Source organism: Mytilus edulis, chromosome 4, assembly GCF_963676685.1.
Source record: "Mytilus edulis chromosome 4, xbMytEdul2.2, whole genome shotgun sequence".
In the NCBI taxonomy this organism is placed as follows: domain Eukaryota; kingdom Metazoa; phylum Mollusca; class Bivalvia; order Mytilida; family Mytilidae; genus Mytilus; species Mytilus edulis.
Window position 1 is genome coordinate 31,109,608 of NC_092347.1, and position 13,185 is coordinate 31,122,792.

At 31.6% G+C, this 13,185-nt stretch overlaps 1 protein-coding gene across 2 annotated transcripts in view; it reads left to right on the top strand.

The window, feature by feature from the left end:
• The window catches only part of LOC139519425 (GON-4-like protein), an 88,925-nt gene extending 80,503 nt beyond the window's left edge, over positions 1-8,422 (top strand). For both annotated transcript variants that reach the window (XM_071311517.1, XM_071311518.1), the window contains exons 27-29: positions 2,302-3,788; positions 5,570-5,672; positions 7,276-8,422. In XM_071311517.1, coding sequence (XP_071167618.1) covers positions 2,302-3,788; positions 5,570-5,672; positions 7,276-7,347 — 1,662 coding nt within the window. In that variant the 3' untranslated portion in view covers positions 7,348-8,422. The remainder of the gene's footprint in view (positions 1-2,301; positions 3,789-5,569; positions 5,673-7,275) is intronic.
• Positions 8,423-13,185: the final 4,763 nt, after the last annotated feature.

Sequence of the window (13,185 nt, forward strand, 5' to 3'; positions counted from 1 at the left end):
TTTACTTGGCCTCTCAGGCACTTGTGTTAGAAAAAAAAATCTCTATACGTTAGATTAAAGTATCAGTTATATTTTTTCTGAAAAAGGGGGGGGGGGCTATGGATTTGTTCCGAACTACAAGTCAAAAGCAATTTTTATCTTTCAATTTTAGCATTACATATAGTGGCAGCTGAGGGTGAAAGCATCCATAGCTCCCCCTCAGAAAATCATATGGTTGCTGTCTAATTTCAATTTTGCATAATTTTTTAATGTTCTTTTTTGGGAAATTTTCTTTAGTCACTATGTTTTACTTGATTTTGGTACATTGTTATTTTGTAATCTGAAATTAATATATAGATGGTCGAAACCCGGTGGGGTGGGTCGAGTACCCGGAGGTTTTGCACTGACCCCTTCTGTTACAGGTAAAAAGGATTGGCAAAAGTTAAGAAAGTTCTATCAAAAACAGAACTACTCAAAAGCTACAAATGGAATTGTGCTGCAAATAAAAATAGACCTGTATTTCTGATAGTGCTAAATCATTGAACAAGATTGAAAAACATCATTTGTTCTAATCTCAACTTGTCATCGATTTTAATATGGTATTCGACCTTTTAACACCACACCGTAGTGAAGTTTTCATTCATGCAATCGGCAACAAATGTACACATTGTATATCTATAGCACCGTTAAGGGTTAAAAGGTCGAATACAATGTATACACAATTACACATAGAATTTTATTTAAACAACAAACACGTGTCAAGAATTTGAAAGTTTTCAACATGTGAGACCTAAATTTTCATACAAAATCGGCTTAATTGGTAGCAGAGACTGATTAAGTGGGATGACAGAGGGCCATAGTCCCCACTGTTTATATATGTATTAACATTAAGAAAAAACATTTATTAATTTTAGAAAGTGGTTATTTATTGATACCAGAGAAAAGTATAAAAGTAGTTAAGAAAGCGAGATTTTGATTGGATAAAACAATTAATTAAGCATAAGCTGAATTCATTTTAGCATAAGCTTAAATCATTTTAGCATAAGCTAAATTCATTTAAGCATATGCTAAAATCATTTTAGCATAAACTAAATTCATTAAGTATATGCTAAAATAAACTTTGATTTTAATATTTATGACCTTGATTCCGCGCCAACATTTATGTATAGCTAAACAATTCAGCATATGCTAAATTGATTTTAGCTTATGCAAAAATGAATTCAGCTTATGCTAAAATGAAATTTAGCTTAAGCTAAAATGAATTTAGCTTATGCTAAAATCATTTTAGCATATGCTAAATTATAATATAGCATATGCTAAAATGATTTAAGCTTATGCTAAATTCGATGTTTATGACCCTTATTCCGCGTCATACATATTATTGTATTTGGCCTTACTTTTAATATATTGATTCCTTGGTATAATTTTCCTTCGTTTTCTCTTTTTGAAGAAATGAAAAATAGAATTACAATTTTTATGCCCCACCTACAATAGTAGAGGGGCATTATGTTTACTGGTCTGTGCGTCCGTTCGTCCATCTGTCCCGCTTCAGGTTAATGTTTTTGGTCAAGGTAGTTTTTGATGAAGTTGAAGTCCAATTGACTTCAAACTTGGTACACATGTTCCCTATGATATGATCTTTCTAATTTTAATGCCAAATTAGAGATTTTACCCGAATTTCATTCCACTGAACATAGAAAATGATAGTCCGAGTGGGGCATTCGTGTACTGAGGACACATTCTTGTTATCTTCTGCATTATTACATGTATTAAGATAAAGTTCAATTTTGTTTAATAACTATTTGATGGTCTAGATGTAATTCTCCTTTTTATTTTACATATTAATATTTGTTTGAGAAACAAATATACTGGAAATGACTTGTGGTGCTTACTCATATGATTGTAATGAGGGATATTTTCCTATGAGACAAAGAACACTAAAAAAGACAAACTACAGTAAACAAAACACAATGTAGACACTTTAAGTTGAGCAACACTAACTTGAATAAGGCTTCAATAGAATATAGTACGAATAACTATAAAATAATTATAAAATTCAAAGAAAAACATTATAAATAAACCTTTTAGAGATGTATTACTAATAACTGACTTGTGACTTGGATGGAGAGTTGTCTCATTAGCACTCATTCCACATCTTCTTATATCTATCATTCATAATGTTATATAGTTTATTTGAACTTTACTGAGTCTAATGAACTTTGCAATAAGAAGCATTTTGTAATGAAAACTATTAAAAAAAAAACCCAAAAAAAACAGAAATGTGAAACCCTCTTAAAATAAAATGTACTGTGTATTTATCAGATAAATGGTTCCAAGAAGAAAAAAGACAGAACCCGGTTCCATTCTGGTAGTGATTCCTGCTCTCAGCCAGACCCTGTTGTTTATAATACTTGTGATCAGTCGGAAACATTTGTGAACCAAATACCCAGCACTTTATCAGCTGTTCATGGCACTAGAACTATAAAAAATATTGGAGAAATCTGTACTTCTCAAACTATAAATCAATCTTGTGCTTCACAAACTGTTGATCAACGTATGCCTTCTCAAAAGGTGAATGAAATAAGTAATTCAGAAACTATTGCTGAGCCTCATTCTGGAGAAATTGATATTGAATCTAATATTGTACGGGAAATAGAACCTTCAGAACATTCCCAGGATATAGAACAAAGTGAAAATTCTCCCGGTCAAACTGTTATTCAAAGGAGTAGTTTTGTTGTTTTGAATGAAGAGGCCAACATCTCACCAAGAAAATGTGAACCTAATTTGGAACTCACATCCAATTCAAGTAGTACTCTCCCATATGTGAATGGTAGTGAATCTACGACATGTCCTGATATTTTGGCCAAAGCTTTGAAGGTTGCCATGATAGGCCAAGGAGATGTGTCAATGGATGTTTCCCATGACAATCACAGTTCACTTGCATTTCCTGGGGTTAAAATTATTCCTAGTCAGACTTCTGTTTCAAATGTGATTGCAAAATCTTTCACTGATGTGACTCCAATGTTATCGTCTTGTCGCGCTGAAAAACACTTTGTGAAGGAATTGTTTGCCTCATCTTCAGATAGTTCAGATAGTAACACTATAAAACCTATTATCACTGTGTCTGATGAGATGTCAAATATCGGATTTATCAAAAGTTTAGATCCCTCAGAAAATCCAGCCAATATTATATGTACCATAGCTAGAGGAGAAGATTCTACTTTGTCTCAGTTTGGTTTTAATAAGACAGGTTTTGTAGGTAGTTCTGATCATACCAATGAAAGACTTCCAACTGTGCCAGAGGAAGATAATACAGAAAAGATTGAAAATTCTCCAATCTCAAATATCACTTTCAAAACATTCGGAAAAGATGTGAAAAATGTTCAAAGAGAAATGAGTACTTTTACTCATATTGAAACAAAAGCAGTTTCAGATAAATCAGTAGCTTCAGTCAAATCTGGGAATGTTTCTCACCCAGAGCAGGATTTAAGTAGGTCTAATAGTAGACTATCAGAAGCTAAAAGTATTGACAGCCCTAAATCGACAATCAGTTTAGTACATCCTGAGATTGAGTCCAGTGTGATAGGTTTTAATACGGACTCAAATGGCTCAGGTTCATCCTTACACCAAAGTACAGAGATAAACAGATTGACACCTAGACGAGCATCAGTAACAAAACAAGTGTCGTCTGCTAAAACAGTAGAGAAGGGAGATAACTCTTCACCTACAGCAGAAAGCCAATCAGAATCAGCCAGTGAATTGTCTGATAGTGGAAGTAATAGTGTTGATACTGGATCGAACTGGAACAAGTAAGTTTATTAGGTCATGCAGTATTTTATTTTTATACGCCTGTTTATAAGACGTATTATGGTATATCGTTGACCGTCTGTTTGTCATACAATGGAAATCATTTCTTCTCTAATGACTTAGGTATTACTCTTTGCCTCCAGTTAACAAACAGGTATGGTCCTAAAATTCTAGGTTTCCTCAGTTTCTTGTAACATTGTCATTTAATAGTTAGTAGTAAGTGGCTCTGATTAAGTTTTGAAAGTAAAATGCTAGTATTACAGTTTTATACCACACTACACACTTCTGGCATAGATGCCAACCATTACGATTTTTCCGTAGTTTTTCCGATTTTGCGATAAAAACTACGCTATTACGGTCAAAGTCGAATAGTTACGGATTCCCAATCATCGACGTTCAATTTTGTAAAACGCGGATTTTTATCATTACTTTTCCGTCCTGGTCCAGTATTTAGGAAACGCCAATGTAATGCATCCGGTTTCTCGGGAGTTATCAACCTATTGTTGGGTAACTAACTGACTTCCGAAGAAGCAAACTTGCATTTTATTAAGTAGATTTCCCGCTTTCTCTACTTCTCCTTGACAAAACAAAAATGTTTAAGTCGAGAACATCTGAACAATTAATGAATGGAATACATACTACAGACAACATGTTAAATGACAAATTTTAGTGTACATCACTTTGCAACCACTCGTCAGTAATTTTTATTGGCAAATGCACGTTTATGAATGATTACTGAAAACTTTTCAAAAATACGGAAAATTTGATAGTTTGTTACTGATTGTGTCAAAAGGGGGTTGGCATCTATGTTCTGGGAAGTGGAAAGTCTTTATAAAAAACATGATTTGGTGTGATTTCCAATGAGACAACTTTTCACAAGAGACCAAATGACACAAAAATTAAAAATTATAGGTTACCATACGGCCTTTAACAATGAGCAAAGCCAATACTACACATTAAACTATGGAAAAATTAAGTAAATGTTTTAAGCAATTTGTGGAAATAAACTCCCTGGCTTTATAATTTACCACTAATACATAGATTATGTTTGTTAAATTAAAAACATCACAACAGACACAGGTATAGCCAACGAGTTGTGAAATATAAACACCTTAAGAAGGTGCCAAAGGAACATCACCATCCAAAAAAGGAAAATTTACATTAGGGAACAAAATATCATCCTTTTTATCATAAATTTTATTGTGGAGTTTCCTATGTAAAAACGAAATATATAAATCTAGAAAAAATACTGTCATTACTGGTTACATTTGATTTATTTAAAGAAGGTTCCTTTGGGTAAATTATGGCAGTCTTTGTCTCTTTTTCATCACTGTATAGTGCCTGGTTGTCTTGTTTGACCCCTTCTGAATGTGAATGAAGGTTTACTCTCATATAATGCAAATGTTTGTTAATTTCATTTCATTGGTGAGCTTCGTGGCATTTAAAAGGGCGATATCTGTAAACATGTAAAAGGACAAATTAAGTACAAATTTACAAAACCTAAAATGTATTGGACTGACAGAAACAAAATATTAAAGGGATGAGGACTTTGACAAATTTATATCACATCATAACTTGAAAAAGAAAAATATATTATAAATTGTGTTAAAATTCATACCCAGGAACATACAATTGCATTGGTTTGTGTCTATATTGATTTTTTTTTGGGTGCCTCACATAACAATGGGCAAACTGGGACCTTGCAAGATATTGATTTGTTTTTATTTTACCCAAAGAAAACAGTTTTGCTGATAAATAAGGAACTTTTTATGTTTATTTTCAGAGATGCTGATCGTATTATATTAGAAGTTGTGAAGACGAATGGACCAGGATCAGAAACGTTTAATACCATATCCAAACAATTACGTGATAAAACACCTCAACAGGTCAGTTGGCCATGTCTTTTTATTGTACAAATTCTTAGAAAAATTAATTTCATGGAATTGTCATTTTACTGTTAGATTTTATGAATCATGTTTCTATGGATTCATTATTATTTGTTGGTAACCAATTTTTCGTGGATTTCGTTGCTTATTGTGTTGTGAACTGCGAAATTAAATGTTCAACAAATAAAAATTATGCACACTTGGGCAAAACCATGAAATCAAATATTGACGAAAAAGTTTTCCTCAATCCACTAAAAATTTGTACCCATGAAAATAAATGAATCTACAGTAGATTGGAATAAAATATTGGATAGAGGCAGGTATAAATGTTAGGTTTAGAAATATGGTTGAAATAAGAAATGTTGTATGATTTTGAGTGTTGCTGGCATATATCTCAGAATAAGTGAAAGATACCTTAAAAACATGTGGTTTTTCACAGATTAGTATTTACAAAGTATTAATAGTGGGTCTCATTGGGGTGTAAGCCTGATGCAGGATTGCTGATTTTTTGTAAGCGTGACACATGAAAGTCAAATTATTGTGCCATGAAAACGGGAAATGAAGTCTAGCAGGACACCGGAAATTACAAAAAAATGAGTATTGCTTGCGTACAGTAGTAAGCTGGATACAGGAATCTGACAAAACAGTAAGTGGGATCCGGGATCAGAACCCCCCAATGAGATTCCCTTAATAGAAACAAAGAAAAAACAGCATATCTACCTATTGCTCTCCTTTGAATTAAAATTACCATTGCTGAAATGATTTGAATTACTGTAAAGTGCAAATCTATTTGAGTAATTCACTACCCTTTAGATTGATTATATTTATCAGCAAACCAGAAATGAAAATTTGATAGAATACCTTTAATAAGGTTATGTTTAAAAATTACCAAATCAACATGGCAAACAGGACGCTAGACAAAAGAGCTTATAAATACATTTCCTAGGTTAAAATGTTTTGATACAATGCCATCCTTCAAGTGTTCAGTCTTTTGCTATAAAAGAAGCATCTGTAGCCAGATAAGATGTTAGACCTTAATAGTTTGTTATTCTAATGTGACGTCCTTATTATTCCTTGTAAACTAAGCCTTGTTCTAATTGGCACAAAATATGTTTTACACATGTGCACAAATTTACTATTTATCATTCTCGCTATTTTCATGTTATTCTAATAAAATATATACATTTTAGCAACTTACATAGGCTTTTATTAAATATTTTTTATCAAACAACATATATTTACTCTTTTTAAACTGTGAAAATGTTATGTACAGACTCCACAGAGAAGAAACGAGAACAGCCCAACATTTTTAAGGCATTTTCTGACGCTTTGACCTTTAGAGACACTGTATTTGTCCTATTATAATTGGAATAATTCTTTCCTTTTGTGTCTAGCATTATATTTGATCATATTTTACATCTCCCTAAAACTCAGTGTAAAATATCTACAAATTTAATGCCTATTAATGTTAAAATGAGCATAGAGCATGGCATGAAAGAATTATCTGAATATATCTTAAATAATGATTTGTATGTGGTATATCTGTATTGCTTGATGACAGCCTAGAGATGTATTGTGTTTCATTTATTTGTTTTGATTGTAGGTTTCACAGAGGTTTCATCAGCTGTTAGAGATATTAGCTAGTGAAGAAACTCCAAGCGAAGAGGACAGCTAACTAACAATTATTAACTTTTATAGCAAAACAAAATACTCATAGAAAAAATTGTTGTAAAGTAGATGGTTATTAGAGAAGCTGCAAAACAACTAAATGTCACAAATAAGGCTTATTTCCTATTTATCTGTTTCCAGGAATTAATTGTGTATGAATCACTAGATCAGCTTCTCTGTTTGTAACAATACAAAATAGGCGTGGGTGTCTGTTGAATGTAAGGTTTCGTCTGTATTTACATGTAAATGGCATTGCCACTTGTAATATTACCTTGATTTGCACTGAGATTAATTTTTCACATTTCTTTCTTGATTATAAAAAAGAATTTGAAGCTTTTTTTTCTTGACAAATGATATCTATTGTTACTTTAAACAACACATTGTTCTCCACTTGTGTCATCAAATTGATAGATAAAATGTTTTCCAGCTGAACAATAATGTTAGAGATATTGATACGTTAAATCTGTGATATTTTTTAACTCTTTGAGAGAGAAGCCTGGATGTGAAGGATTTTGAAAAGGCAATAAAAGTTAGGGTATAAGGATTTCATTAATAGGTTATAAGGATTTCATTAATTAGGGTATTATAATTTAAATCAATATTTACTAGATTTTATGTACAAATTTATCTTTAAAAAAAAAAAAAGGACATCAACCCTTTTGTAATGGTCAAATATGTCACCCTCGTCTGACAGACCTTAAATAAGGATATACTGTACATTCAGAAATTACTGCGATATTTTTATTATTGCGAAAAATGCATAAGGGTTATAGTCACAATAATCTAAACTCGCATTTTGAAATTTTCATATGAATTGAATATGATTTATCTCAATATCACAAAAATTAAAATTGCATTTTAGTTTAAAATGACAAAATCAGAATAATAAATGCATGCAATAATTTCTGAGTTTACAGTATGTAACGAACACATACAAAAAACTATTATACAAGTAGATATGTATAAGTATTTCTCTTTTCTGTAGTTTAGTTGTTCTCTTTAACTTATGCCCCACCCTTCTTTTGTATTGCATGAAATTTTTCATGTGGATTCAATGTGAGTTTGTATTCAAACATTATTTTTTTAAAAATTGAAAAGTTAGAAATTTTGTACTTCTGATACAAATTTGAAATGCAGATGTTATATTTGTTTTTCTCGTGGGATTTTGTCTGATGCTTGGTCCGTTTCTGTGTGTGTTACATTGTAGTGTTGTGTCGTTGTTCTCCTCTTATATTTAATGCGTTTCCCTCAGTTTTAGTTTGTTACCCCGATTTTGTTTTTTGTCCATGGATTTATGAGTTTGAACAGCGGTATACTACTGTTGCCTTTATTTATCAAACATACTTTTATAATGCATTATTAAAAAGTTTTTTTTGTACTATAAATCAATACTGCTATTGTATATTGCAACATTCCCCTGCAAAATATAACTAGACATAACATTATTCCCTGGTCATAATGATTAAAAGAAGATGTTTGGTATGTCAATGAGACAGCATTTGTAATTTGAAAACTTTGTCATTCAAATAAAAGATGTGTTATGATTACCAATGAGGCAACTCTCCACCAGAAACCAAATTACATAGTTAATCTGCAAAGACTTGTCAATATTGTCCCTGTGAAAATATCAATTTATGTCTCAAGCTTTTTTTCTTAGAAGGATGACATTTTACACAAGACATTACTACTAATGAGAAGGAAAATTTTCTCCTCAAAACAATATCCTCTAGATTTGGTTCAATAACCTAGTAATATAACAATGCAGTAAATGCTGATGGCAAAGTTAATGTTTTTTATTGATAGGTTGTTTTATAAAGTAGTTCTATACTCCTTTTACAGTTGTATGTTCTTGTCCTGAATATGACTGAGACAATGACTCCTTTTACAGTCGTATGTTCTTGTCCTGAATATGGCTAAAACATTGCCTTCTGGACTTAGGACACTCATTAGTAGGCAAAATAGTGCTGGCAGACCAAATTTTATAAATAGTACAGACAAAAATGAAACAATTATTTAATATGATTGGGTGTATAAGTTTGATGTTGCATTTGTGTTTTAATTAAATTGTTAGATGTTTTAAAGCTGTGATCAAATTTTAATTATTTACAACCAATGGAATAACTTTAAATTAGAAGTTTGAAATGTCATGATTTGAATTTAAATTTACCATTTAACCTTGTCAATTTAATTTGCATTCATTTGGAAAAAAATATGTGCTATTGAAATGTTTAAATAAGCTGAAGTAACAAACTAAAATATGATTAAAAGTTATCTACATTTAACATGGATCTATACTAATTGTGCACTGAATGAGATTTATAAACGTTTATACTATTTGAATTCATATAGTTCATTTTTAAATTTTGCTATTCAATAGAATTGGATTTTACAATGTCAGTTAAAAAAAACGTCAAAACTATTTAGACTTTTAAAGTAATTGGTAAAAAAAGAATTGCAAATCTGGATAAACATTTATCCCTTAATTAAATATGAGAATCAGAGATGTAATGAAACTTTGATCAAATTTTAATTATTTACAACCAATGGAATAACTTTGAATTAGAAGTTTGAAATGTCGCAATGTAAATTTATTATTACCGTTTAGCTTTATTAATGGTAACCTTGCAGTACAGTTTTTAGCTCACCTGACCTTTGACATCACTTGGCATCAGTCATCTGTTATAGAGATCTTCTCCATGGAAACTACTGGAACTAATGTTAACCAACTTACCTTAATATTCCAAAGAAAATCTTGTTTAAAATTGTAAGTTGACTTCCTTCCATCAATAAACATGGACACTGTTGCTGATAATAAACATGCAGTTTTTAGCCTGTTTCTCTCAAACTAAAGCAGTATGGGCAAAACTTTCCTGGGGCTAGAATTGATCAGCAAGTCAGTCTTTGCCTAAGTTAGACTTTTGACCCTAATTTCACGTCCACTAAACATAGAAAATGAAAGTGGGAGTTTCAGGTTAAAGTTTTTGGTCAAAGTAGTTTTTGATAAAATTGAAGTCCAATCAACTTGAAACTTAGTACATATGTTCCCTATAGTATAATCTTTCTAATTTTAATGCCAAATTAGATTATTACCCAATTTCACGGTCAATGGAACATGGTAAAGGATAGTGCGAGTGGGGCATCCGTGTACTTTGGACATATTCTTGTTTTTAAGAGTTTTTCGCTATCATTTTAAATCCTTTATAGATAAAACTTTTAGACAGTAATAATAACCAGAACAATAAAACAATAAAAAAGTTATCAAAATTGTTGATTGAACTTTAGAGGAGGGAGTTCAGTGTTTTTTATAATTTTAATTTTTTTTGCATGTGAAATTTCTGTTTACCCATTTTATCCATTTTTTGCAGAAACCATTAAAAAATAGAGCAATGCTGGAATTATCAAAGATGTTAAGCAAAATAAAATCCACAAATAATTCAGCATGGTTGACCTTGTTGATTGACTGTTAATGGTTTTCGCCGTTGTAAGATATTTTTTTATCCATATTAATAGTAGTCCGTGATTACTCTGACGTCCAACGGCTGTTTTGCCAGACAAGCCGCAGCTTGTCTGGCAAAACAGCCGTTGGATGTCAGAGTAATCTCGGACTATATTAATAGGAGCAGTACTCTACACTAATGTGTGATAAGCATAAAATTTCAGCAAGATACGATCCACAACTGTATCAACATGGTCCAAATCATGAATTGACACTTTGTAGGAGTCATCACCCTTTATAGGTTTTTACCAATTTTATATTTTTTTGTAGAAACGATAATAGATAGAGAGAAATTTACATTTCTAAGATGCTAAACCATATATTTGCATTTTTTGTTAATAAAAAAAGAAGAGATTTTCAATACGAGATCTACAAACCCATCTCGAAATAAGATTTACAAATAAGCAAGCATAACTGATTGCAGTAAAGGTGAAACTAATTATCAGACTAGCATATTTTTACTAGGTGAGTGATTCAGGCTTTTTGATATTTCTATAAGAAATGACTGTTGGATTAATATCCTGTTAAAAAGATGTAAAGTTGAAATTGCAAATGTTACTATTTTACTTTGTTTGTAAGATTTATGTTTTAACTACATTTGCTTTTTGACTGTAAACATGTTATTATATTTAATTCAACAACTGTACATACGGAAGCATATTTAATTTAGATGTTGTTTGTTGACCATAAAGAATGGCATTACTGCATTATTTTGTTATTCATTTTATTCCCCCTATTATACCTAGTATCTCTACAAATGTAATCCCATTTAATTCAATGACTGAAATTATGTTCACCTATTTAATTCATTGGCTGTACATATGTAAACATATTTAAATCAGTAAAATTGAAAATTGAAATGGGAAATATGTCAAAGAGACAACAACCCGACCAAAGAGCAAATAACAGCCAATGACCACCAATCATGAATGGGTCTTCAACTTTCCTGCACCTGGAGGTGGGCCTCAGCTGTCCCCTAAATAAAAACATATGTACTAGTTCAATGATAATGGACGTCATATTAAACTCCAAAAATTATTGAATGAACTAAAATTTAAAAAAAACATTCAACACAAACAAAGTCAGAGTCCAATGTCAGAATAGGTAACAAAAGAAACTAAGCAAAATGACAATGATACATAAATTCACAAAGGACTATTAGCGGTGACTACATATGTGAGTATATTCAATGCATTGGTTGTACCTGGATATGTTAGCATATTTATTCAGTAGCTGTGATTTGGAGATTTTAAAAAAATGCAGAAAACTGGCATGTATGATGTCTCTCAAAAGGGAAGTCTGTATTAAATATGCAATAACTTTCTTTCAGGCAGTTTTTATTCTTCAAATTATTTATTGCATTGTTTCTTGCATGTTGGGTCAAATATTTTATGTAGTAGAAGATGAACATGTCATTTTCCATAGGGTAGGTAAAATCCACCATTTTCTACATCAGAAAATGTTTGCAACAATCAGGAATATGACAGTTGTTATCCATCGTTTGATGTGTTTCAGCTTTTGATTTTGCTATTTGATTAGGGACTTTCCGTTTTGAATTTTCCTTTATCTCATACCTTACTAGGATTGATAAGATTTTTCTCTCATACTTTCAGGGGGAAACAAACCATTAAATTGTGGTTTCTGCTCAAAAGGTATCTAAAATAACCTCTTGCTGGTTTGTCATCTCTGTGTATTGTATAATTATCACAAAGGACATCCATACAAATTTAAAAAAGGTAAGATCAGATTAATGTCCTCTTGATCATTTTAAGCATGTATGCCACTTGTTGATATCTTTGTTCAGGGTCTCAGTATTACCATTCAGATTGGATAAAATATTCGACCTGAGGTTGAGATACTTTCAGGCATGCTAAGGATTGTGTTTAGCCTTATTTCTATTTAGATTAATTGAATAGTATGGTACGACACCATTTTCTCTGAAGTGTTGACGCCCTTGAGAAACATGAAGTGAAACTCAATCCTTCCATAATGATCTATCAGAAAATATCTATCCATCTTTTTTCTCTCTATTTTATCCAAAAAAAAAGAAGGATACAAACGATCCTACACTCTACCTATACCACAGGCACTCGTCAGATTTTTTTCTGAGACGAGTGCCTGTGACCTATACAGGTTTTTTCAGCCGGGCTGATTAGTTTAAGAAACGGAAGACGCAAAGTATTTCGCCGAAAGGTTCAATTAGAACTTTTGTGGCTTCATTAACCATAACATTAGCTTCAGGGTCAGTATATATCACAGTCTTCAGTAGTTAACCAATATTTTATATTCTAAATCTATTTGGAATGTAGCAAAAAGGAGAAAACCACGGGGAATTGCATGAATTTCAAA